This window comes from Passer montanus, unplaced genomic scaffold (assembly GCF_014805655.1).
Source record: "Passer montanus isolate IOZ18808 unplaced genomic scaffold, ASM1480565v1 scaffold22, whole genome shotgun sequence".
In the NCBI taxonomy this organism is placed as follows: domain Eukaryota; kingdom Metazoa; phylum Chordata; class Aves; order Passeriformes; family Passeridae; genus Passer; species Passer montanus.
The window spans coordinates 6,599,852-6,623,702 of record NW_024366815.1 but is presented as its reverse complement, the minus strand read 5'-3'; the positions used below and the strand labels follow the sequence as shown (position 1 = coordinate 6,623,702).

The window sequence follows — 23,851 nt, the reverse complement described above, 5'->3', positions numbered from 1 at the left end:
GAAAATAAAAATTTTTTAAAAAATGCATACCAACCCCCACTCCCCCACCCAAAAAAAAGGGGGGGGGGAGAAAAAAAAAAGAGTAGAGACAGTGAAATGAAAGAATTTTTGGCTAGAGTTAAATGGATAACTATTATTAGGAGAAGGACTATGTGAGTAGCCTTGCTGGATTTTCTCTTGGTTTATTGTTTTGCCCACCTTACTGAGAGTTCCTTCTTTGTCATTTCTGCTATTTTATATTTGACCTATATAAATTTCAGGCATGTTTAAAAGGGAACTTTATTTGGTGAGCACAATTTAAAAAGTGTTATGTCATTAAGATTTTTTCTATGCAGAAAAAGTTAGCTAAATTATAATTAGGAATTTCAGCTAAAGCTGAGTTTAATACTTTAAATTCAATCTGTTCTATGTGCATCTAAAGTACTGCATACAAAAACAACTGAATTTTATACAACACAGTAGGAATACTGGATAAAATAGTTTTAAAATTCATTATAAGAGACTGTTGTCATTGTCTTGTTAGAACTTACTGTTAAGAAAATTGAATCACTGAAAAATTATTTAATAAAATGTTTTTCTATTATTTAGGTAGCAATTAATATTCTCTCAAAAATTAATATTCTCTCTCAATTAGTATTTTCTCAAAGAAAATTCAAATAAGAATACAGGCACAAAGACATTTGAGTCACACACTCCCCTCTGCAGTGATATTTGGTAACAATCTAGGATGCACTGGTTGCCTTAGGACATAATACTCCACTTGATGCAGCTTTGGACAGGTCCCTCAAGGAGATTTTTTTATATTTTTCTCTCCTTATTGTAGAATGTTGCTATAAGGAACCAGGACACAATTCTTGACATGAGTTGCCCTGATTTGACACCTATTCAGACATCTACTCAACTAAGAGAATGGAACCAGCCAAGAATAAATTTAGGCCTAAATTGCAGTAATTTACTGTTTTCTTCTTTTAGCTGAATATATAATGAAGTAGAATTTCTCAGCCAGTGTGCTTTCATAGCTAAAGGGAAACTTGAACACAACAGTCACAGAAACTGAGGAATTATGAGAAGTGACTGCTGTGCATGTGGAAATTTATACACACTGATAGCTGATTCCTCTGGTTTACCTGTGTGCAGTTGCCTTGCTGCAGGCAGCACAGAGCATGGCACAGGCACATCCCCCAGAAAGTGCTGGGTTGACAACTTCTAGTAGCAGCATCCTTAGCTGCACTAAGCACACAGACCTAGCACAAGGCAGCTACTCCTCAGGCAGGTAAGAACACTGATCTTGCAGCTGGCTGAGGTAGTTGTTTACCAGGTAAACCAGTGGGTGAAGCAGCCTGGTCATCTGCAGTCTTATCATCACACGCAGCTTGGTACTGCAGTCCTAACACAGCATCAACTGTTGCCAGCTTTTCTTGCTTAAGGTCTCTTATGTTTGAGACAGATAGCTAGACAGATAGATTAGCTGTCATATAGATAAAAGGTAAAAATTTAGTTCAGTCCTTTGCACCCATCCACTCCCACCTCACCTCTCCATCCTCAAACTCCACTATTTCCTTAGGTACTTCTATTGTGCAATAAGCTTCCTCCCTGAAGCCTGCTGTTGACAGTAATTTTCTCCAAGATTTCTTTATTGTCTGTCCTTTAGAAATAACCAACCATGTTATGCAAGGAGATTCGTGTGATTAAGGAAAAAAAAAGAAAAAGGTGTGCAGGTGTATGATATAAGGGAAGAATTATAAACTTGGAAGCAGGTTGCAAAGGGCAAAATAAATCAGGAATACACCAAGGTTTCCATCAGGGCTGTGCATAATTTCCAAGCCCTTCACCCTGTCTAACAGCAATTTGAAAGGGACAAAAGAATCCATGACATTCATCATGTGTGACATTCAACCATGCAGATGCCATTCAGTTGCACACAAAATGTCTTTGCTCATCCTCCATTCAAAGAGTCTGTGTTGATCCTTCTTCTTTGCCTGCTCTTTTAAGACCTGAATAATATGCAAGTCTTACTATATTTTTACAGCATGTGCATCTCCAGGAGAAAATAAAATTTTCTCCTCTGAGGATCCTGAAAAGTTACTGAGGGAATAATTCAAATTAACAATTACCAACACTCAGAATATTGAGTTTATTTGGCAATTCAGAAATCACAGCCTTATTTGGAAGTGATGGAAATGCTTATGTTGACAGCACTAAATGCCTTTAGTATTCACCACCTCCAGAAAATGACTGCAGTATGAGCAGGAAGAAGATTACTGCATATTGCTTCACAAAGACACATAGTCACACTCAACTGATACAGACAGAAGACATAATTTATCCTGTGTAATTCAAACTAATTTTTATTATCCTTTTATAAGTGCCTTAATAAGTGGTATATTCCCATAACTATTTAGCACAGGTATATTTCAGTCTTCCACCTAAGGGTTTATAAATAAAAATCCTTCTGTGTTATCACTTTTAAGAGAAAAGAAAACTAAGGCTCAGACAGTTCTCTGATGTCCTTGAGTAATATAAATTGGAACAGTAGAGCCAAATTATTTACACAAAAAAATAAGCTTATCAACTTGTTCTGTCTTGCTGCACAGGGTCTGAAATCCCAATACTGTGCACTATCACAGGGCCAGAGATCACTATGTGATCTAAAAGGTCCAGAGAAAAGAAGCTCTAAACATTAAAACTGCTAATGAAAATGTCCTAAGCCAAGCAGATAACATGTGTTGGTATGCAAGTGCATGGCTATGCCGATGAGAATCCAGTCTGTGTCCTGTCTGCATTTCAGCACGGTCACCATGGAAATGGGAACCAGCCTGCACAGAGCCTAACAAAGGAAACCTTTAAATGAAAATAACAACACTGGATAGAGGCTGCACAAGATTTCTGCTGGGGAAAATGACTTGTTTTACTCATCTGGAGATGCAGAAACCCCCTTTTACCTGCATTAATCTTAAAGGAAAGTACTTTATTCACACTTAGCTGTTTTGACATCAAGCCATTACACTGGTAGTTGCAGTTATTAGCCCTCATGAAAATACAACACATGAAGTACATACAAACCCCACTTTCATTCATTCAAAATCACAATAGTGAAGAAAGACCACAATGAATAATATTTATATAGTAGCTGGGAAGCACAATGAAAAAAAGGAGTAGCTGTACTTTTACTTCTTTAACTTCTTAAATTAAAGTTCTGCGATACTGAATCAAAAAAGCAAAGAACAATTCACATGTTGTTCCAGACAGAGGCAGCACACAGTTAAAACTTGTTGGTAGGATCTCATGTAGACTTTGACCAAATTATGCACAAATAAATATTAACTGTTAATGTGTTTAGGTGTCTGATGGTAATAGCCAGTATGCTTTCTAAAATAAACATAATACAAAATACAAGTCCTGTAATGCAGTATGAATGAAGCCTTACTTCAATCTGCAATGCTGTGAGAGGCAAAACTCCAAAAATAATACATAGTGGTGCTGCTACTTCTTGCTACCTCAGAAAGAGGGAAAAACTAGAGACAGGTTTACTTTAAGAAGAGTTCATGTTTAGGTCCTCCTTTCAAGCCATCTCCAGATTATACAATAATTTTTAACATTAACATTACTCACGAATATGATAACAAAACATCAAGGCATCAAAAGATGATCTCAAAGAGGGAGAAAGGCAGAAATCAAAATAGGCTGTACAGATTTAACTTGGTGTGCATGATTGCACATTAAAAACATTTTCACCCCAACTTTTACCTTCATTTATTGCACAAAATATTCCATTTCCATTTGCTATTCAGTTATCAGTTTAGTCCATTCTCCTTTGTACATTGCCATGTCCTTTTATGTATATGATTTTAATTTTAGCAGCTTCCTTGTTGATTATTGTCTACATGTCTTATACATTTAAGTATTTGCATGTGACAGAGGATTTATTTTTCAACACGAAATGAGAGACCATCCTTACCTCCATTAAAAAAAAAAGTACTTACCACTTTTGGATATCTAGAGATACAGCTAAACCCTTTTTTGCTCACATTTGAAATACAATTTCCATTTACTTCAGTCACAGCTGTGAGTACACAGCAGTTTTGCACATCAAGATGCACTTGCACAACCAGCCAAGCCAGTGGAAGTAACAGCTATCTGTGACAGAGACTTTTCCAGCTTTCCTCCCTCCTCTGGCCACGAGTTCTGACTGTACCCCGTGCCAGCACTAACAAATAATTTGCTCAAGTGGGCAGGATCAGTTTAGCTCATCTCCAAAACTAACCTGGCTCAAAAGGGGGAAAAAATTATTCAAGCAAATGGGTCCCTGACCTGTTCCCGAGACTAAACCATAGAGATAGCACAGAGGAACTGGTGGAAACATGCAAACAGGAGTGGATGAAATGTCCTTGCAGCGTCAGCTCCACATTCAGGTCAGCTTAACCAGATCGTGAAAACGCAGCTTCAGTTTTGAGAAGCCCTGGCTGAGCAAAGAGAAAGAGAAGAACACAAAAGCTCCAACCACATGTCAAAGATTTGATTTAAATGACTTGTCTGAAATTGTACTCAGCTTTTGTGGGGAAAAAAAAAAAGAGGGAGAGAGTGAGAATCCACTTTTGTAAGGAAAAAAGAGAAATTTATTTCTCTTAATCCTACATTTCATTCTCATTCATTAGACCACTTTCTAATTTTAAAACTAAGAAAGGCAGGAGTTCCAGTTCATTATCTGACCACACCATCTTTCTCTGTTCATAGACGGTGACAGCACGATGCACTGACGTGCAAAAGAGACAAATCCAGGTGGCTAACTGGGCGCTTTCCACGTTTTGCATGTTAAATGCCATTATCACAGCTTCCATCCCAGTTTAAACAAAAGCATACTGAAAAAAAAGAGTCTGTAGGTTGGGTCTCCTATTCCTCTGTAGGGCCTTACAACCTATTACTTACCAGAATTTCCATCACTGGAAACTCGCTATTCTACACAGACACCCCAAATTCAGGTAGACCTGTTTTCTCCTTCCATCTGCCTGGGTCCCACAGAGAGACCTTGAGAATCCAGGGCACTCATGTGGTAAACCTGTATCCCAAAAGGCATATCCCTCATGTCGCTGCAAGTTTTCATTCCAGAATTAAAGAGTTCAAGGGATGTGTACTTCACAGAATGGAGATTTTATGAATGTGCTAGGAGTTGTATCATTCACATCCTGGATTGCTGGAGGAAGATGCATGTTAGTCTTCAATATGAAGGCTTGCTGAGATAGTATAGGCAAGGTCACCCCAAATTTTACTTCCTCCCCTATGTATGGTCCTCCAACACTATCACTTGGTATTCACTCTGAAGTTAATTGTTATAAAAAGGAGAACAAGCTGGTTCATCTGAAGCCCAGGAAGCAGTTAAGAGCATGCAGTACAGACAATCAGGAGACCACCATCCAGAAGCAAACTGGAAAGCAGAGTGACTTAAAAAACTATGGACAGTGCTTTGAAACTAACAAACAGCATGAGAAGTCAAGAGAGAAGTTTTTTGTATTTGCAAGTGTAGATCTAAGACCTCACACGGAAACATCTTACTAAGGTGCACAACAAGGCGGACATAAATTAACTTAGAAACTAGCTGATAAAAATGCATTTCTTTCCAGAGGAATATAGTTTTGCACAGACTTGTTACCTGGCCAAATTTAGGTAGACAATGCAAATAGTGCCTTCCTGCCAAATTTCAAATATCTCCTCTGAAGCATGACACTACAGCTTTCCAAAGAAAATGTTACCAGAATTGAGCCCAGGAAAGCTACTGTATTTGCCACTGGCTTCATTCTCATAGAGAGTGGGGCTGTTTTGGCTCTGACTTTTAAGGACAGGATACGGAAAAAAATGCATACTTAAAATGTAAATTTAAAGAACTTGACGTGGCAAATCTATCAGCAGCATGTAGCAACAGAAAAGCTTCCGGCGTTGTTGCATAGGTTGCCCTGTTAATGCATCATTTATTCCTCTTGACATAATCTACTTCTCTATGCTATACACTTTTTGGTCAACAATTTACACGGTTGTTAACAAAGTCATGCTATCAAAATGATAGTTCTGTTTCAGATCTGTTCTTCTTGTAGCATCTACAAAGTCTTAATGATGTTCCAGACACAAAAGTACACATCAGCAAAGAGTAACCCACTACTTCACTGTTGCACTATTTTTAGTTGAATTTAGAGACACAGCAAAGCACCCCATGTGACCCATTTAATACAGCTGATAATTCAGAAGTTAATATACTGACAACTTGGAATATTTTCTAGAAGTAAAGACTAATTCAGCCAAGCTATCCCAATTAAATTTAAGAGTATCACCTATGAAAGTAAACCAGCTCACTAGAATTCAAGCAACTTGAAAATTATCGTGGGAGAGCTACAAGAGTACCACCATAGTACCATCAGAACACTAAAAACACTTAAGGAAAACTCTCCTGTCTGAAACTTTTTGGTGCTAGATCAAAAAGGCCTTAGTAAGTATTAACCCAGTAATTGCATCCACTATCATCAAATGTCATGACACATCTGAAATCAAAATTATGACAGCTTTCAGATGTCTAAATTGAGATAAATCATGGGTAGTGCCTGAACGAAGCAGACCTATCCCACTTCTGTCATTCAAAATGCCAGAGGAATTCTCCTCTCACAATCAGCCCTTATCTTCTGCTTTCAGCACTGCTCTACAAACTCTGCAAGTCTTAAGACCCCATGAATTACAGTGAATGCTAATGGTCCTGGTTTTCAGTAGCTGTAACCAGGAGAATAAAGGATAGATTAAGCTGAAGTACAGGGTGGAATGTTTTGCCCACTGGTACTTTTCAGAATTTTTCTTTTTTAGAAAAAAATTGCCAGGTTGTTTTTGTTCTATATACCACATCACAGGTTAATATTTTTGTATTTTATTTCATACCCTGCAGCCACACATTCCACTGCAGTGTTCGCTATAGTTACTGAAAGAACAAGTTAGAACAGCTCATCAGTGAAAACTCATTTTCATGCTGCCTTTTCGGTGACTTGCTAATTAAGGGTTTTTGAGAGTATACAGTAATATTAAAACTCTGAAACTGCCTGGGAATTTGCTCATGGCAAGTGAATATGATTGCTTATAGTTCCCAGGAAAATAGATGTAATGGTAATTAAGTTAGCCAAGAGAAGGAGGAGATGGTTCAAGTTTCCCTATCCTTGTCCAAGGAGTGACATCTGCCCAACAGTGTAGTTACAGACCTAGAGGACTCTTGCAAAGAGGAGCAGCATTCAGGTAACATCATCTTCGCGCCTAAAAAGGTATAACCATCATATAATCCTAAATTCACACATCAGACTGTCCCCTTTCTCTCCGCTCCAGCGCGCGCACACACAGTCCATTTAGGGGAAAGTGCAATCTACGCCACTCCAGGAGTTTAACCTGCTTTAAAATCGCCGCCGATGCATCGCGCTCGCTCGCAGCCGCGCACCCTCCGCGCCTCCCCGCCCGGCCCGGCGGCGCGGCGGGGCCGCTCCCGCTCCGCACCTCGCCGGTGGATCTTCCCTCCCTCCTTCCCTCCTTCCCTCCGTGCTGCCCGGAGCGGCGGGACGGACAGACGTACCCAGCGCGAGGAGCAGAGGCGCCGTGCCCGCGGAGCCCATGGCCGGCGCGGGGCGAGGTCGGGCCGGGGCCGCTCCGAGCTGGCCGCTTCCCAGGGCGACACTGGGCGCCACCTGCTCCGAGCCGCCCCCAAATACTCTTCCTCCTCCTCCTTCTTTTCCTCCTCCTCCTCCTCCTCCACGCCCCCTGCGGTCCCCGGCCGCGGAGGGGCCGGACGCAGCTCCTCCCGTCTCCCGCCCCTCGCTCCGCGCCCGCGGCGCGGCCCGCGGTGCTGTGCCCTGCAGGCTCTGCCTCCGGCTTGTCCCACTCTGTTCCCTCCTGGTTTTACTCCCTGGAGGAGACCCGCCTGGCGCTGCCCAAGGCTGCGTGCCTTTGCCTCATGGCTGCGCTGGAAGGGGGCTCCGGGGTCGGGACACCCACCACCCCCGCCCTGGGAACCCTGGGCAACAGCGGTTTGCAGGGCTGGGGATGCCTCTTTTTCTTATTAAGCTGCGCATTTGATGTCACTGAGTGTATATCTTCTTTAAATGAAACTTTTACAGACTATGCCCCCAGCTATGCAGCGGTGAAAGAGGATCCAGAACCTCTGCCACTCGAACTTGGCAATGATGGATGGTGAGGATATATTGCCTAGGCAAAATAACTGCCTGCGTTTCCTTAGATGCCAGGCCAGTATCCAGGTAGACAAAGAGAATCAAAGCCAGTAAAAATAAGGAGATGAGGATTTTGACTTCCTAAGAAATCAGAAAGGGGTCTGTGTAGCTTTCAGTCTACCTAGCCTTGTCAGCACTGTTTGAATAATGTATGTCCAGATTATTTGAGAAACATGCATTTTCTCCATCCCACAGTTCCAGTAAATATCAAAATTTGTAGACTACATTTTCATATGGAATATATTTATTTCATTTTGTACAATAAATTCTGCTGAATAATTTGAACTTCTTGGCATTAACATTGTGTAATGAAAAAGACAGTTGGCCTGGAAAATTGAAATAAAAGAGCTTCCTTCCTTCACCCTCCTTGCCATCTAGGTCATGGCTGTTTAGGTGTGGCACACTGTAGCTATTATTTAAGGAGCACATGTATTCTCTCAGCTTCTTATTTGTTTTTAACATTTGGAAACTGAGCTGTAAATTAAAATGAAGAAGTTTCTCAGCATTTGTCAGCAGGTGGTTTTCAACAGGATTTTTTGGATATGGGTTTTATATGGACATCATGCAGTTAAAGAAATCTCCACCAGCATGTTAAAATCCACTTGATAGAAGTGCAGCAGGGACCTGTCTTTGTATAACTTACATTGGATTCTTTCATGTGTTTGCTTTATAGGATGCACAGGACTGTTACCCAATCTAATGAAAGAGCTTGCATGGACTCACTGTGAGCACTTCCCAAAACACTGTCACTGCTGAACTCCAAAGCTCTTTCCAGGGCCCTTGGTCAGCCATCACCAGGGACAACTCACAAGTCTCTGGGAGCACTCTGTTTCCCTTGTGCGGTGTCACAGGAGACCTGAAGACACCTCAGGCAGTATTGAAGTGCAGATACTGAAGCAGTAACACCAGCTTCAGCACCCAGACTGGTCCAGTGACCAGTGGGAAAATTGTGATGGGAAGACCAGCCATGGGAGATTTTCTTTTCATCTGCACTGAGTGTATACATGTATGTGCCACTCCAGGACAAGAAGGAAAATCTCTACTTCTACAAGGAATAAGAAGAACATAATTAATAAATACTAATGAAAGGACAATAAAAAACAACAACCAAAAATCCATGTCATAGAGAAAAATGGTTTCTTAATAATGGAACAAACCTAGAGTTGCCCTTTGCCCCACCCTAAAATAACCTCAGCAGACTAATGTCTGTTTCCTAAGAACAATGTCTTTGATTCAGTTACACCATTCTAATTATAAATATATCCTTAGGATATGAAACTTTCTTTCTCATCCAGATACAATGTTGAAGAATAATTTCTCACACACAAAGGCTGTCTCCCAGGGTGCTGCTTCTAAGACCAACATTCTTCAGTGTTTACAAAGAATAGGCTGTAAGAGAATAAATTCTGTGACAATTACTGTATTCTTCAACAATACTCCCTTAGATTAATGCTTTTGTTTTAAATTATTTTAAGCCATTTGATAACAACCTTCATATAAATCTGAACTGTACTTTGCATATTATAGGAAACAAGAGTTTTTATATTGTGCAATATTTCACCATTTTTGACTCACATCAGAAATTTTATACATATATTGCACATATTCAGGTAAATTATTATTTACTATTGTTCACCTACACTGATAGTCAAATTACACAGAGAACAGTTTGGTTAGTGCTCCTTATCTCTGTACTATAAAATGGGGTCTGATACACACCCTTTGCTGTACACGTGTTTGTTGTTTAATGATGTCTTATAGCACCTTGTCATGTCTGCTAGTAATTGATCACAGGGACACTTGCCAAAACCTCTGTATCTGCCTGAGCTTATTTGCAAAGTTTCAGTGTTGGCTCTATGCAAATACAGTGCGTGCATTAGAATAAATTATTTTGTTATCAAGGGCCAAACCAACTTTATTTTTCACAGTAAGGACTGTGTGAAGCAGGTTGCTTGATCAGTATGAAAAGTTCACTATAGGTTTTGCATTTTCAAGAAAAAATAGAAGTTGCAGAGTGAAAATAATGAATTAATCTTGCTTTTAAAAGTTATTCTGGTGAACACATACTTCCAGTGATCAATTTTACAATTTATGCATGTTATTCTAGCTTTTAATGTGACAAAAAATGTTCAAATTATTGTTCTCAGAGAAATATGCACGTATCTCCATTTTTTGTCATTTGCAAGGGCTGACCAGAGAATCAGAGTTTCTGTGGTACGCAAAACTTAGCAGTTATCTGTTAATGTGTTTCTGGGGGGAAATCTTGGAAAAGTAACTAATTTACACACAGAAGGTCAAGGTGAATGGCTCCAGGTCATGTTTTGATTTGTCTGGAGATGCTAGAGGAAAGGGCTACAAATATTAGTTATTTTTTTTAGCAGAAACATGGTGTCTATAACAGAAAAGTTACATTAAGGCCTCCACTGAAGGAAAAAGAACAAGCTACTAAAAAAACTTGATTTGTCTGGAGATGCTAGAGGAAAGGGCTACAAATATTAGTTTGTTTTTTTTTAGCAGAAACATGATGTCTATAACAGAAAAGTTATATTAAGGGCTCCACTGAAGGAAAAAGAGCAAACTACTAAAAAAAACCCCAAATCTATAAAGGAAATGTTAAAATTAGCTGTGAGGATGTAGTTTAGACATTAGTAATAATTCAGATCTGAAATAAAACTGGAAAATGTCAAAAATACACTAATGGTGTTTTAGGTATCACCTAGGGAATAAGCAGAGGACAAACCAGCACTTTGCTGTGCTACTGTGCAAACCACACATTTTAATGCTTTTTGCAACTTTGATTCAATAATTTCAAAGTGCTACACAGGAACTCTCCAGTCTTGGTCTTGATGCACAGCACCACTCCCTACTCTGGAATAGCAGTATACACTTACCTGTCTCGCTGTTTTGTGTGAACTGTGTTCTACCCAGCACAGAATATACACACATATTTTTACCAATTCTTTTTTTCAGGTAAGAAAAGCTTAAATCTGTCATGGGGAAATAATATGAATGGGATGTAATGAAGCCAGTGAAGTGTTCCATTCACCTGTGATCTCAAAAGTGAGGTCCTACAGCAGAGCCCACTAGCACAACGTATGTAATTCAGGGTCTCTGGAGCAGGTGATGTGCTACTCCAATTACCAAAGTATTTAACCTTGCTACAGCTCCAATAACCACGTGAACTCTTAAAAATAGTGTGTATCTCTAAAATATTTATCAGACAGGATTGAAAAGTACCCGATGAAAAGACAGGAGCCTCTATTTGCTTAGAATATGCGTTTATTTACGTTTCTGACCATTTATATTTTGAAAACATCATAATTGTTTGGATTTTTTGAATTAAGATCTATAAATTATTCCTTTTTATCTGCCTGCCATCAAAAGTTGCTCAAGAATTCGGTAGACATTCTTTAGCAAACCTGACTCCCTTAACAATTTCCACTGAATCCCACTGAATTTTTAATTAATTATGTGGGATTTTAATTAATTTTTAAGTGAAATTAAATTATTTTTTTTAACTAATTATTCTCTCCTGGTTATTTGCTGCATTTCGTAGGATTAGCTACAAAGCCTGAGTAAAAGATGAAACATCAGAAAGGTGGTGCAAAAAATTTGGTAATGTGATCACATGTTGTCTAGTAGACTCCAAAAAAGCATTCACATTATCACAGTATCAATTAGATTGGAAAAGAATTCTGAGATCACCAAGCCTATTCCAATGTCTAATCACCCTTTTTGTGAAGAAAAACTTCCTGGTGTCCAATTCCAACCTCTCTTGGTGCAGCTTGAACTTACATCCTCTCATCCTGTCACTGGTTGAATGGCAGAGGAGATTGACCCCCACCTGGCCACAACCTCCTTTCAGGGAGTGAGAAGGTCATGGACCCAGCACTGGGCCTTGTTGAACCTCACCCCACTGGCCTCAGCCCATCGATGCAGCCTGTCCAGATCCCTCTGCAGAGCCTTCCTGCCCTCCAGCAGAATCAACATTTCTGCCCAACTTGGTGTAGACTCTGGATTTAGTCAGGGTATACTCAATCTCCTCATCCAAATTTTTAAGTTATTGATCAGGACAATAAACATATTGAACAGAACTGTGCCCAGCAGTGAGCCTTGTGGAAGCCCCAGAGTGACGGGCTGCCAGCTGGATGCAGCACCATTCACCGGCACTCTCTGGGCGTGATCATCCAGCCAGTTTTTAACTCAGCAAAGGGTGCACCTGCCCAAGCCGTGGGCTGCCAGCTTTTCCGGAAGAATGCTGAGGGAGACAGTGCCAAATGCTCTTCTGAACTCCAGGTAGATAACATCAAGATCCTTTCACTTGTCTATCAGATGTGTCACCAGGTCATCAAAGGAGATCAGGCAGGATCTGCCCTTCCTAAGCTGTGGCGGCTGCGTGTTATCCCTCTGATCCCTACAGGCTGTCCTGTAAGTGCTGTGTGATCACACTCAGGATGTTTCATAACCTGCACTGGGACCAAGGTCAGGCTGATAAACCTGTAGTTTCACATATCTTCCTTCCAGCCCTTCCTGTGCATGGGAATCACAGTGACCAACCTCCAGTCATGTGTGGATCTCCCCAGGTAGCCAGGACTGACAATCAGTGATGAAGAATGTCTTGGCAAATTCTTCTGCCAGTTCCCTCAGTACCCTTGGGTTAATCCCATCTGGTCCCATTGGCTTGTGGGTGTCTGAGTGGTGCAGCAGGTCACTGACTTCTTCCTTTTGGATTGCAGGGGTCTGTTCTACTCCCCATCCCTTTCAAGCAGCTCAGGGGGCTGGTTGCCCTGAAGATCACTGGTCTTACAGTTGAAGACTGAGGCAAAGAAGGCATTAAGGGCATCAGCCTTTCCCTCATCTTTGGAAACATATTTCTCCCCCACTGAGTTCAATAAATGGAGTTTTTCCTTCATCTTCCTTTATTAATGTTTTTATAATATATTCCTTACCAGATTGCAAAAATCTTATTAACTTTCTAAGAAAATTTGTCCTGGGGGGAACCAACAGGCCAGCCCTTAAAAACTGGAATAAAATCTGAAAGTTCTTTGCATGAAGGGCTGGTGGGATGGTCATGGAAGAGGGGCCATTTGATAAGAGAGGACATGCCTCCTCCGAGAGTTAGTGACATGTGACTGAAACAATGCCATTAGGCCATGTGCAAAGGTGTGCACCTTCTGTAGATTTTATTTGGTCACTAGTGCTCTTTCCCTGTGTCTCAGTACTGCGGCCAGTTCTGCTTGGTATCTCCATCAATGACCTCAACAAGTGGTTGGGTGCACTCAGTCTGTTTGCAGATGACACGAGCAGCTGAGGGAGGTGGGGTGTTTATCCTGGAGAAAAGGAGGCTCAATGTAAAATATGTGTTTTACATTATCACTTATCACTCTCTACAGCTGCCTGAAAGGAGGCTGTGGTTTCTTCTCCCAGGAAACCAGTAACAGGATGTGAGGACATAAGTTCAAGCTTCTCCAGGGGAGCTTTAGATTGGAAATTAGGGGGCATTTTTTCACAGAATGGATGGTTAAGCATTGGAATGGGCAACCCAGGGAAATGGTAGAATCACTATCTCTGGAAGCGTTCAAGAAATGACTGGACATGGCACTTTGTGCTGTGGGTTATCTTGATGATTGTGGAGGTCTTTTCCAAACTTAATGATTCTATGATTCCATGAACTATATTGTAGCAGTATGTTATGAAGCATATATTACTCTTAAATATTTGTTAGGTGGATTCTACAGGTAATTTTCCAAATACTGGGAATTAATGACATATAGGAGACAGAGCACTGAATTAATTTTGGTAGTTCCTCCAAATAAAGAGCAAAAAGCAATTCAGTAGTTTTTGAGATTCCTGAGAATTTAAAAACCTTCATCACTAGAATTTTTTTGTTCTTTTTTTCCTGGCTATCAGGGTCATTGGAAATTTTAGCTGAACCCTAAAGTTTTGAGATGCAACAGCATCTATTCTGGCACAGTGTGAAATGGCTGAGGCTGGAGTAATAGAGTAATAGGCTTTTGTCATTGAGATTTTATGAGTGGCATCCAAGAAAGTGAGCTATTAATGGCTGTTACTTTGGACCATGAGAAAGATTTCTCTATGAGTTCTCCAAAATGATAGAAAGTAATTTACATTTCTCAGACTATGTCTACTGTCACAGAATTGCTAATCTTCAAATGCTCCTCAGGGAAAATAAGTATATCCTCTGTTTTTCATCTTAATATTTTGATGTAGTGAAAATGTAATGGAAAATAATATGAAGAAACTTTCACTAGAGAAAAGAGATTCTATTCCTTTACCCCAGTAAGAATAACAATGCCCTGAACATGAATAAATCTTAAGGACCATAGGTAATACTGAACCAGGTATGTGAGGCTTTGCAATAAATATTAACTTCCAGTAGCAAATCAAGCTGAACCATAACCAAGAAGTGTGATTTCACCACCACTGAATGTGAAAGATGGGTGAAGGGGATGGACAAAGTGTGCCAAGACAATTGGCTTGCTAGATCTGTAAGTTCGATCTACTTTGAATACTTCTGGTCCCTATCCCATTTCTTTGAAAATCCCCAGGAGATGCAACATTCAGTGAGCCCCTGAGGAATGTCTGTCCTTTCTGAGAATGCTCAGAAACTGAGAAAAGAAGAAGGGCAGAAGGGTAAGAGCATGAGCAGGGAAAAGCAGTAAAGTAGCTCTATGCCCCACTGTGCTAGAATCAGAATCAAAATCTGCCTTTTGAGGTATTTCACTCACTTTTTTTTTTAATTGAATGAACAAAATCCGTGAGGTGTCAGCCCTCAGTCTTTCTAAGTAAAGCATGATTTCACTGATGAAAGCTCATTTTATCACCCACTTTTTAAAGCAGAATCCATTTGTTCTGTCTAAACCGTGGTATCAGACATTTGTTATTAAAACTTCATCAGCACTTTAATCTTTATGACTCTTTATTGTTTCAGGGCTCAAGCCACACCCACTGCATGGAATGGTATTATCGGTGAACTGTGAAGTGCTAAGGCCTGCTTCTGATAAACACAATGAATTATAATCCAGTTCTGTGAAAATCACACATCACATTACAGTTCTTGCTGTGAGAAAGTGATTCTGGTTATTCATTAATTCCACTGAAAAGCAGTTTAAACCAACCAACCAAAACTAGAAATGGATTTTTTTCCCCCTAATTTTCATTGCAATGCTCCCATGGGCAAGGTCTAGCAAACTCTTAATGATCAGATACATACAGAGTAGTCAATTTGGTAAGCACTCCCCCATGACTAGACAGGATGTTGCTGTTAAGAGAACTGTGATTCAGCTTCAAAGTAGTCTTCGATGAGAGAACAGTTATCACATATTTTGTAATGTTTTCTAAAAGTTAAAGGTGATATAAAAGATATAATCTTTGTCTTCTAGGAAGTTTTGATACAAACATTTATTAGGTCTAAAGACATTAATGAGAATCCTTTGTAATTATGCAAGACCATAAGCTATTTGGGTTACAGGAATAAGTTGTACAGAGTAATTGCTCGACAGGAAGAATGGTCAGATGAATGAATGAATGTGTCTTTCAACTTTTATTTAGTGTCATGGAAACAACTCTGTGCCAGGAAGTCATATGATCCTCTAAAATGCTTTCAAACATGGGTATAAGCACAAAGTCCATGAATCTAATTACAATGTATTTCTGGCAGCTTGACCACATCAAGCTTTCCTGTGCAAGAATTCTTGTGTCTACAATGCCTTTCTATTGACAGGTAGATGAATCTGTTTTTAGGTACTGAGATGAGTTAATATTATTCTTATATCAATAACAAGCAAACAAACTACACAGGAGACTTGTTAGACTCTTAATTTCTTTTTTAATCAATAAAGCACATGGAATACTTTTACAGGAAAAAGAAAATGCTGTGCAGAATGTTGTGGTTTTCTTAAAAAGTATGTAAATCCCCGTTTATTCCTGTTAAGTGGTATAGTTAGGAGCAGTACATTCTGATTATCTTATCTGCTTTTATTTTTGAATAGGTCATCATATACAAAATACGCAATTAAAGAAATTAACCAATTAGGTTATGCAGAATTCATTAGATGAATATGACCCTAACTCCAGCCTTTTAGTGCCAGGTGAGATGAAAACCCTTGGCTTCAGTTTAGGGTGGATTCCCCTGACTCAGGCTCTGAAGAAGAGAAACACTATGCTCAAAATGATTCAGCACAGGATATGTACTAAAGGGCTCAGGTAAGGGGTCAGGGTATGTGGCTTGTGTCTGTAGTAATGGCTCATAGTAATGACTTAGAGTGAAACCAGACAAGCAAAGGACCTGCCCACGGAGCACAAGCAGCTGCTCAAGATTGCTCTAATGGACATGCTGTTTCCTAAGACTTCTAAAATGATGTATGGGAACAGCAACCTCTAGAACAACCTGATATTGAGGCAGGAGTGTGCAGAGAATCCCTGCTCTATAGAAAACTAGCTTGTCCATTTCCATTAAGTTACCTACTTCAGTGTTGAATTTAGGAACTGAGCTGTGTGGGCTAGAATCCTTTAGTTGCCTAATCTCTCATTACAGACCAAATTTGTTATTAATTTTTACACAAATTTGCTTCAATAAAAATATTTCTCTTCATAGTTATTAGAATCACATTACAACTCTAATGTGTCTATTTTTAGGAATAAAACTGGTTACTTGCTGTAAAATTAGGTTCTGGTACCTTTAGTGCCTGCCAAATTTAAGTGAGATGTTCCTGATGCTTGCAGTATTGCTTTCAGTAGGTTTTTCTGTTGTATATCATGAAAAGCAGTAAAATACTGCTCTTCCAGTGCTGTGTGGAAAGGCTAGTATGGATAAAAATAACAAGTTTACTAATGGCTAAGAATCGTGTAAGAATAATGTGCTATAGTGCTATCCCCTTGACATACTTGTATGTATGTATGTATACTTATCTTTTAAATAGCTACTATAATTGAAAACATGATAATAGGACAAATGTGCAAAAAAGAGAAAGCATCATGAAAGACGAAAGCAGTGTGGTTATACAAAGCTTATTACTGTTTTTACAGTGCAAAAAAAGTCTAAAATGAAACACCGATCTTAAACATATTTTACATTGATAAATACTATTGGGTTTTTTTTTTTGCATAGTCTTCATCTAGAGAAATAGACTGTTCTTTTGACTTATATATTTTTCAGTTAGGCTGGTGCTTTAAAATAAGATATGAAGTGTCACGGGAAAATGAAAAGCTCTGGTTAACAGCTTATCATAACTAAATAGTGAAAGACTTAAAAGTATGCTGCATAAGAATTACGTGTGTCTTACGCAACTTGTGAGTAATTTTATGAAGCCAGGAAAAATGACCTCATTGTTAACAAACTGAATGAATAATAATAAATACAAGTATTTCCTCTTCTACCATAGATTTCCTACGTGTGCATAGGTGAGTCACAATTCCTCCAAAATTCTGTTCCTTTACAAACTCATTAGAGCTTAACAGCACTGCTATGCCTTTTCAGAGATACTGTGAGAAAAAAAAAATATAATTTCAATGTGTTCAAATGTTATGGTGCCAAGTGCTATGTAATTCTTTCAAACAAATGGGCAAAATAATACATTTTCCTAAAGTAAAACCTATGTCTTACTTGGAACTGAAATCACTGCTCTATTAATTTATCTTCACAGTTCAACAAATAGATTTTGGGTTGCTTTCACAATGAATGAAGCAGGGTTTCTATCTGCATTTCCTCTATGTCACTTTTTTGCTTCTATTCATGCGTCCTGTGCTCAGACCCCTTTCAGGCAGGGGGCCCTTCCAGCTGTCCAGATGAGCACAGCAACCACGTCCCACTGCCTCAGCAGATCTCCCTGACTCCGCGAGGCACAGCCACCCACAGCGTTCCCACGGAGGGCTCTGCCCCCTCCCCTGAGTCATACTGCTACCTTCAGCAGACTGCTGCTATGAGATAACCACCTTTCCCACAGACATGAGGAGAAATTGCCAGCACTTTCAAACTCAATCCTACTTGTTGCATTCACATAAGCCAGCCCTTCCCAATAGCTACTTTCTCTAACTTAAGAACTAAATAAAAGGTACTAAAGAGGTACACCACCTTTCAAGCAATGAAACACCTTCTTGCACACTTTGAGAGTTTTGCTTGTCAACATGTTCGACCCAATCTATATTCTCTTATTGAAAAATAAGTGTTTATAAAACTTATTAGTCTTTTTAAAGCTACTATTATAAAGACAGTGATAAGCAAAAACATTTTGGAAAACTGGTTGGTTTTTTTCAGTGATATTTGTCCCAAGAGGAGGAACAAATTTTCCTGGCTTCCTTAGCAAGACAAAGCTTTTCTGCCAACAACTGTGTCTTACAGAACTTAGAACACCTCCTCAGCATTTTCTGATCTACTGGCAATCAATACTGAGTCATGCTGAGGCAGCATTACACTTTGCCAGCATGCATCCTTTTTCTCCTGTTAATTTCATGTGGCTCCAAGAAACACAGGAAGCTCTCAAGGTCATGGCACAGCCATGAGCTTCAAGGAGAAATCCTCATGGGAGGAAGACAAGTGCATGAAAGAAAGGAAGAAACTGAATGATCTAAATAGAAAGAAAAAATTTCTTAAAGAAACCTTTTGCTATCTACATTTCAGTGTATTCTCATATAAACTTTTAATCTTTTACACAAAATAAACATCATTTTTAAGTGCTTATTTAGTATGCAAATTCTTCATCACTTCTTAAATTCCTAAGCAATAAAGATGAGCTGTGACTTATAATACTAGAAGAAGCTTGCCAGTGCTGAATTTCCTATTTGTGCTCTTTTGATAATTTTCATTTTGTACACTTTAAATTCATTGGATTAAATAGCTACACGAGAAATTTACAATGAATGTTTATGAAGCACCCTGCTGGCTACTCCAAGATATACAGCAAGAGTCAAACTTTCAGGGTGCCTCTAAACATTTTCTGCATAAATATGGATATTTCAATTTGCAGATAAAATTATGCCCCTGCTTATTTGAGTACAGTGTGCAATCAGATGGGCTTGAATGATTTGCGCATTTTTAGGCCTGCCAAAAATATATTTCAAGTTCAAACAGTTATGTGATTTAATGGATCAACCCTTTATGGTCCTTGACCATAAAAATCTCTTTCTTGGAGTATCCTTCATCCAGCTGAACATGCTAAAATGAGCAGAAAGAGAAATCCATGGTATTTCAGTAATTTTCACCCAATATTCTGGAGGTGCTTCTGTCTTCTGAGTTGTCATTGCATCAGCTATCATACAGTATTTGGTGCATTCTCAAAGTTTACATGTTCTGCCTTGTGAATTGAGAATCTGCTTCCACAGAAGTGACATTAAAAGGGAATTTTGAAAATTATACATTTTCCTTTTGAAAATCATAAGGTGATAAAAAAAGACTGGGATTGCTACATACAAGCTGTTGTGTAATTTGGAATGAAAAATGATTCCACATACATAGGTATATAAAAATATGATTACAAACTTTCCATATTCAAAAACATTAGAATCTTTGAACTAAGTTACTCTCCAAAAATGAGCAACGCTTAAAGGTATATTCTTGAAGATCACAAAATGCTGCAAGGTTGTAGATTATTTTCTTGCATGTGTGCTTGATTTTCTTCTTGTTTTTCTGTTTCTTGGGTTTTTTAAATGCACCAGCATTTGGAAAGCATATAAGTTCATAATTTTACAGTAATATTTTGGAGGCAGACCTGAGCAAAAATTTCTGGTTTTTTTATTTTCTTTTTTTTTTTTATTTCTCCATTTTTTTCTTTAATGGCCTTTTGAAAAATCCAGCCTGCAGAAAAGAAAAAAAAGTTACTAAGAACTGCTCAAAGTATACAAACCATACTGGTTACATTCATGTGTTGGTTCTTACTACTATTTTAATACTTGCACTGCTGTACAAAGTTAATTAATATTTTATCACATCACTGTTTTTCTTGGAATAGAAAAATTAAGTACAGTTAATGTATAGTAGAGTGCTGAATCATTGTTTTGCTCGTATATTGTCAAGGGTTAAGTGCTTAATAATAATATTTGTTACTCAGTTTAATATATAATATTTTATTTTATAGTGTAAATATTTTCAAGAGATTATGCATGTTAAAATTTATAAGCTGTAACCTTCCAACCTTATTATGAACAAAATATTTAGCCTGGAGAAGAGTGCCCACTTGTGGCAAGACTTACACCACAGGACGTAGCATCTCTTGCACAACAGAAAAAAACCTAATGGATAAAGGTCACAGCCAAAGCTGATAGGAAAATTCCTTAATAAACCCTTACTTGTACTAAAATATCTTCTTATTTTTCTTTCCCTAACATAATGGCAATATAGGTTTCAATCAGGTAGCACTGCTCACCCCACATCAGAAAAATGCAGTGTAATTAGTTATTTTGTAATTTCTTCAAGATTTCACACTACTACTTTATCTACTACTAGATAAAATTATTGTCTGTGAGGTCCTAGTTATGAGAAAGAAATGGTGGAGTATTTGAGCATACTTTTTAGGCTCCTGAAGACCAGGACATGCAGCTTACCTTCCACAGAGCAAATATAAGCAGTGCGAGAATCAAGAGTCCGGCGAAGATACTCAGGAGGATAACCCATAAGGGGACTGTACCCGGTGGGTGTTCTTTGGAAATCTTGATCATGGTCTGCAAAGTGTTCAGAACATAAGCCATAAATAATGTGTCCTTCCAAAATATCAAAACAGCAGCAGCGATTAATCCATATGCAGTGATTTCCCAGGGTACCACTTCATTTTACCTACAGCAATTAGTAGGAGGGAATTAAGAAGATAATCTCCAGTATGAAAGACTGGAGATTATTTACACAATGCTTTGCACTTTTGTAAGTGTATTAGTTTATGAGAGTGGCCCAGCTACAAGTCAGTAATCATTGTCCTAAAGGACACAGGACCTAAACCATGAGCAGTGGAAGAATAAGCTAAGGAGTTTCTTCAGTACACTCTTCTTCCCTCAGTGCCAGCCTCCCTGAAAGATGGAGGTAAGCATAAATGTAAAAGCCTGTGTAGACATTATCTTGATTTTAAACGTGGCATATCTGGTGTAAACTGAACAGTAGCAAGTAATATTCACTTTTTAATAAATGTGACCATGCAAGAGTTTTAATTAACGAAAGAATTTATTAGAGACCAATTTTATAGTTGAAAAGAGCATTGAAGAACTGAACACTAAGCAGAAAATTATGTCCCTAAAAAAGTTAAATCTGAAATTCCTTGTCTCTCATTAGCTGCGAGCCTCTCAGCTGTGTTTTTACTCCTGGACTGAATTTTAATCTGTCACTTAAAAGAAATTTCCAGATATAAAACCAGCTAACAAAAACCACGGGTTTTTGCATTTTCAAAAATATTTTGTGCAAGATGTAGTTCACATTGAATATTACTTTTCTAAATTTTGGAGTATTAACAAGTAAAACTCATAATAAGACTTCTGCTTTAAAAAATGGACACTGTAGTAAATCAGTAAATCCTCTATGTACAAGTTATCACAAAAGACCAATGTTTAAACACTATAAATACTTGAAATTGAGAGTAGTAAAAGGATGCGTAATACCTCTAACAAAATGTCTAAGATTTCTCTTTATATCTGATGCCACTACTATCATGTTATATATTTCCTTATCTATGAAAATCATAATGAACTTCTGAAAAACAAAAGACCCTCTTTCAAATATATCTTCTGGGTAACAAAGTAGAATGAAAGAATGAATAAGGACATAGTAGAGAAAATACCAAGTATGATCAATTTGAATTGATTCAGAACAATTTTCAAATAGTATTGACTCCTTAAAAGAATTTTAATTATATTTTTAATTTACATAGCTGCAGGAAGTATTTCTATTATAGCAAGCAGAAAAAATTTATTGTACTTATCCTTGCCTGACTACATTGGATGGTACTAGGCTTTTGGTGTTATTTTCTGACTAATTCTGACATTTCTACTGTAATATGAAATCACTTCAGTTTAGAGTAGGATAATGCATTACTAAAGGTAACAATCAATTCATTAGTAATGGATGAAAAATAATGATTCCACAGCACAACAAATTCTATGAAGAACGAATACATCAGTTATCACATCCTTACCTCCAGTTTTTGATGGTCATTTCTCAAAATCAGTGATGAGTTCTCACTCCTAAGTAATGCTTTCACAACAAGGGTTAAGCTGTGAATACTGGCCTGAAAGAAGAATGGTTTACAGTTAGGTATTTTTAGTATAAAGCTTTGTAGCAATGAGAAAGGTGAAGGAAAATGTTAATGCTTTGGGGAATGCTGAAAAACATGAAAGTCAGTGAAACTGCTCATGTATGTCACCTCCAGCACACACATTACTGCTTGCAAGACAGCAATACTGCTTTGAAAGGGCAGATGGAAGAGATTTCAAAAGAATTTTAAGTAATTCTGGAATACTAATGTTTCTGTTTTTGTTGTTGTTGTTGTTGGTTTTTAATTAAAAAAAAAGTTATTTCTAGAGTTGAGAAACCTTCACAGATTAAGACTTCCTTAAAAAAGATGTGCTCCTTCTTATATCTGCTGGATTAGACTTTATGGATGCATGAGCAGTTATTAGAAAAGGACCATCAATACAGAATAAGTTCGGGGCATCTTCTTACCATGGTTTTAAACTCCTGTTAAATTATAAGTACTTACTTTAAGGATAAGAAAGTGCATGTGATCCAGTTTTAAGGAAATTTTAAAATAGCAGAAGCAATTACAATACTAGAGGAGACAGTTAAGAAATTGAAAGACACAGTTCTAAGATACATTAGAAACACTGGCTTAAGTTTGTCAGACCCAAAATTATTCTGAATACGTACAGGATTTACTTACTTTTATGATGGTAGGTTTCCAAACTCTCAATGAAACATTCACTTGATATATGTCAGATGGGACCAGGGCACAATTAATAGAGGCACAGCTGTATGTATCACAGTCCTGTTTGAAAGAGACCAGCATGAGGTAATAGGAAGAGACTTTTCACATCATTAAAATGAAACCATGGCTACTACTATAGACAGATCACTTGCTACGACACCAATAATAAACTGGTATTAATTACTGTAGCTTTTATGTAAAAATGATACTGCATTATATAAAACAGGTTGAGATATTCGTGCTGTGCTAAAATAGACTCAGTTTTTGCAGGCTGGCAAGCCCTGAGGAATCTCTGTTGCTGCAGCTAAGGAGCAAAAGTCATCACAGAACTCCTAAGGGAGGCACAGTTTATAAAAGCAAGTGTTTTTCTACTAACACAGCTATGGCTCTTCTGAAAAAAGAAGAGCCATAGCTTTTTTCAAATCTTGGGACACCTGAATCACTCAAGCAGGGAAATATGTGTTTGTGAAAATTCAAGTAGCTTTACTTCCTAGTATCACTTGCTGGCTGGGAGTACAGCACGATTATGTTGTAAAAAGTTGGAAACAGTCCCTTAGCCCAGACTTTTTTCACCTCTGTGAAGGACAATGATAAGCATGGCAAGATACTCTTCCTTGACATGGTTTCATTTGCACCAGAAACTCCACTTGCACCTCTGTGCTGAGGACACCTTACCCCTGACATGCTAACATA

At 38.4% G+C, this 23,851-nt stretch overlaps 2 protein-coding genes across 2 annotated transcripts in view; both read right to left on the bottom strand.

Moving 5' to 3' along the window:
- The window catches only part of ITGA2 (integrin subunit alpha 2), a 64,483-nt gene extending 56,779 nt beyond the window's left edge, over window positions 1-7,704 (bottom strand). Inside the window, exon 1 of the mRNA XM_039709633.1 lies at window positions 7,589-7,704. Within this exon, the coding sequence (XP_039565567.1) occupies window positions 7,589-7,628 (40 nt within the window). The 5' untranslated portion in view covers window positions 7,629-7,704. The remainder of the gene's footprint in view (window positions 1-7,588) is intronic.
- Window positions 7,705-16,069: 8,365 nt separating this feature from the next.
- Window positions 16,070-23,851, bottom strand: part of ITGA1 (integrin subunit alpha 1) — a 73,309-nt gene continuing 65,527 nt past the window's right edge. Inside the window, exons 27-30 of the mRNA XM_039709987.1 lie at window positions 23,114-23,218; window positions 22,370-22,462; window positions 20,799-20,915; window positions 16,070-20,052 (exon numbers count right to left, since the gene is read on the bottom strand). Of these exons, the coding sequence (XP_039565921.1) occupies window positions 20,008-20,052; window positions 20,799-20,915; window positions 22,370-22,462; window positions 23,114-23,218 (360 nt within the window). The 3' untranslated portion in view covers window positions 16,070-20,007. The remainder of the gene's footprint in view (window positions 20,053-20,798; window positions 20,916-22,369; window positions 22,463-23,113; window positions 23,219-23,851) is intronic.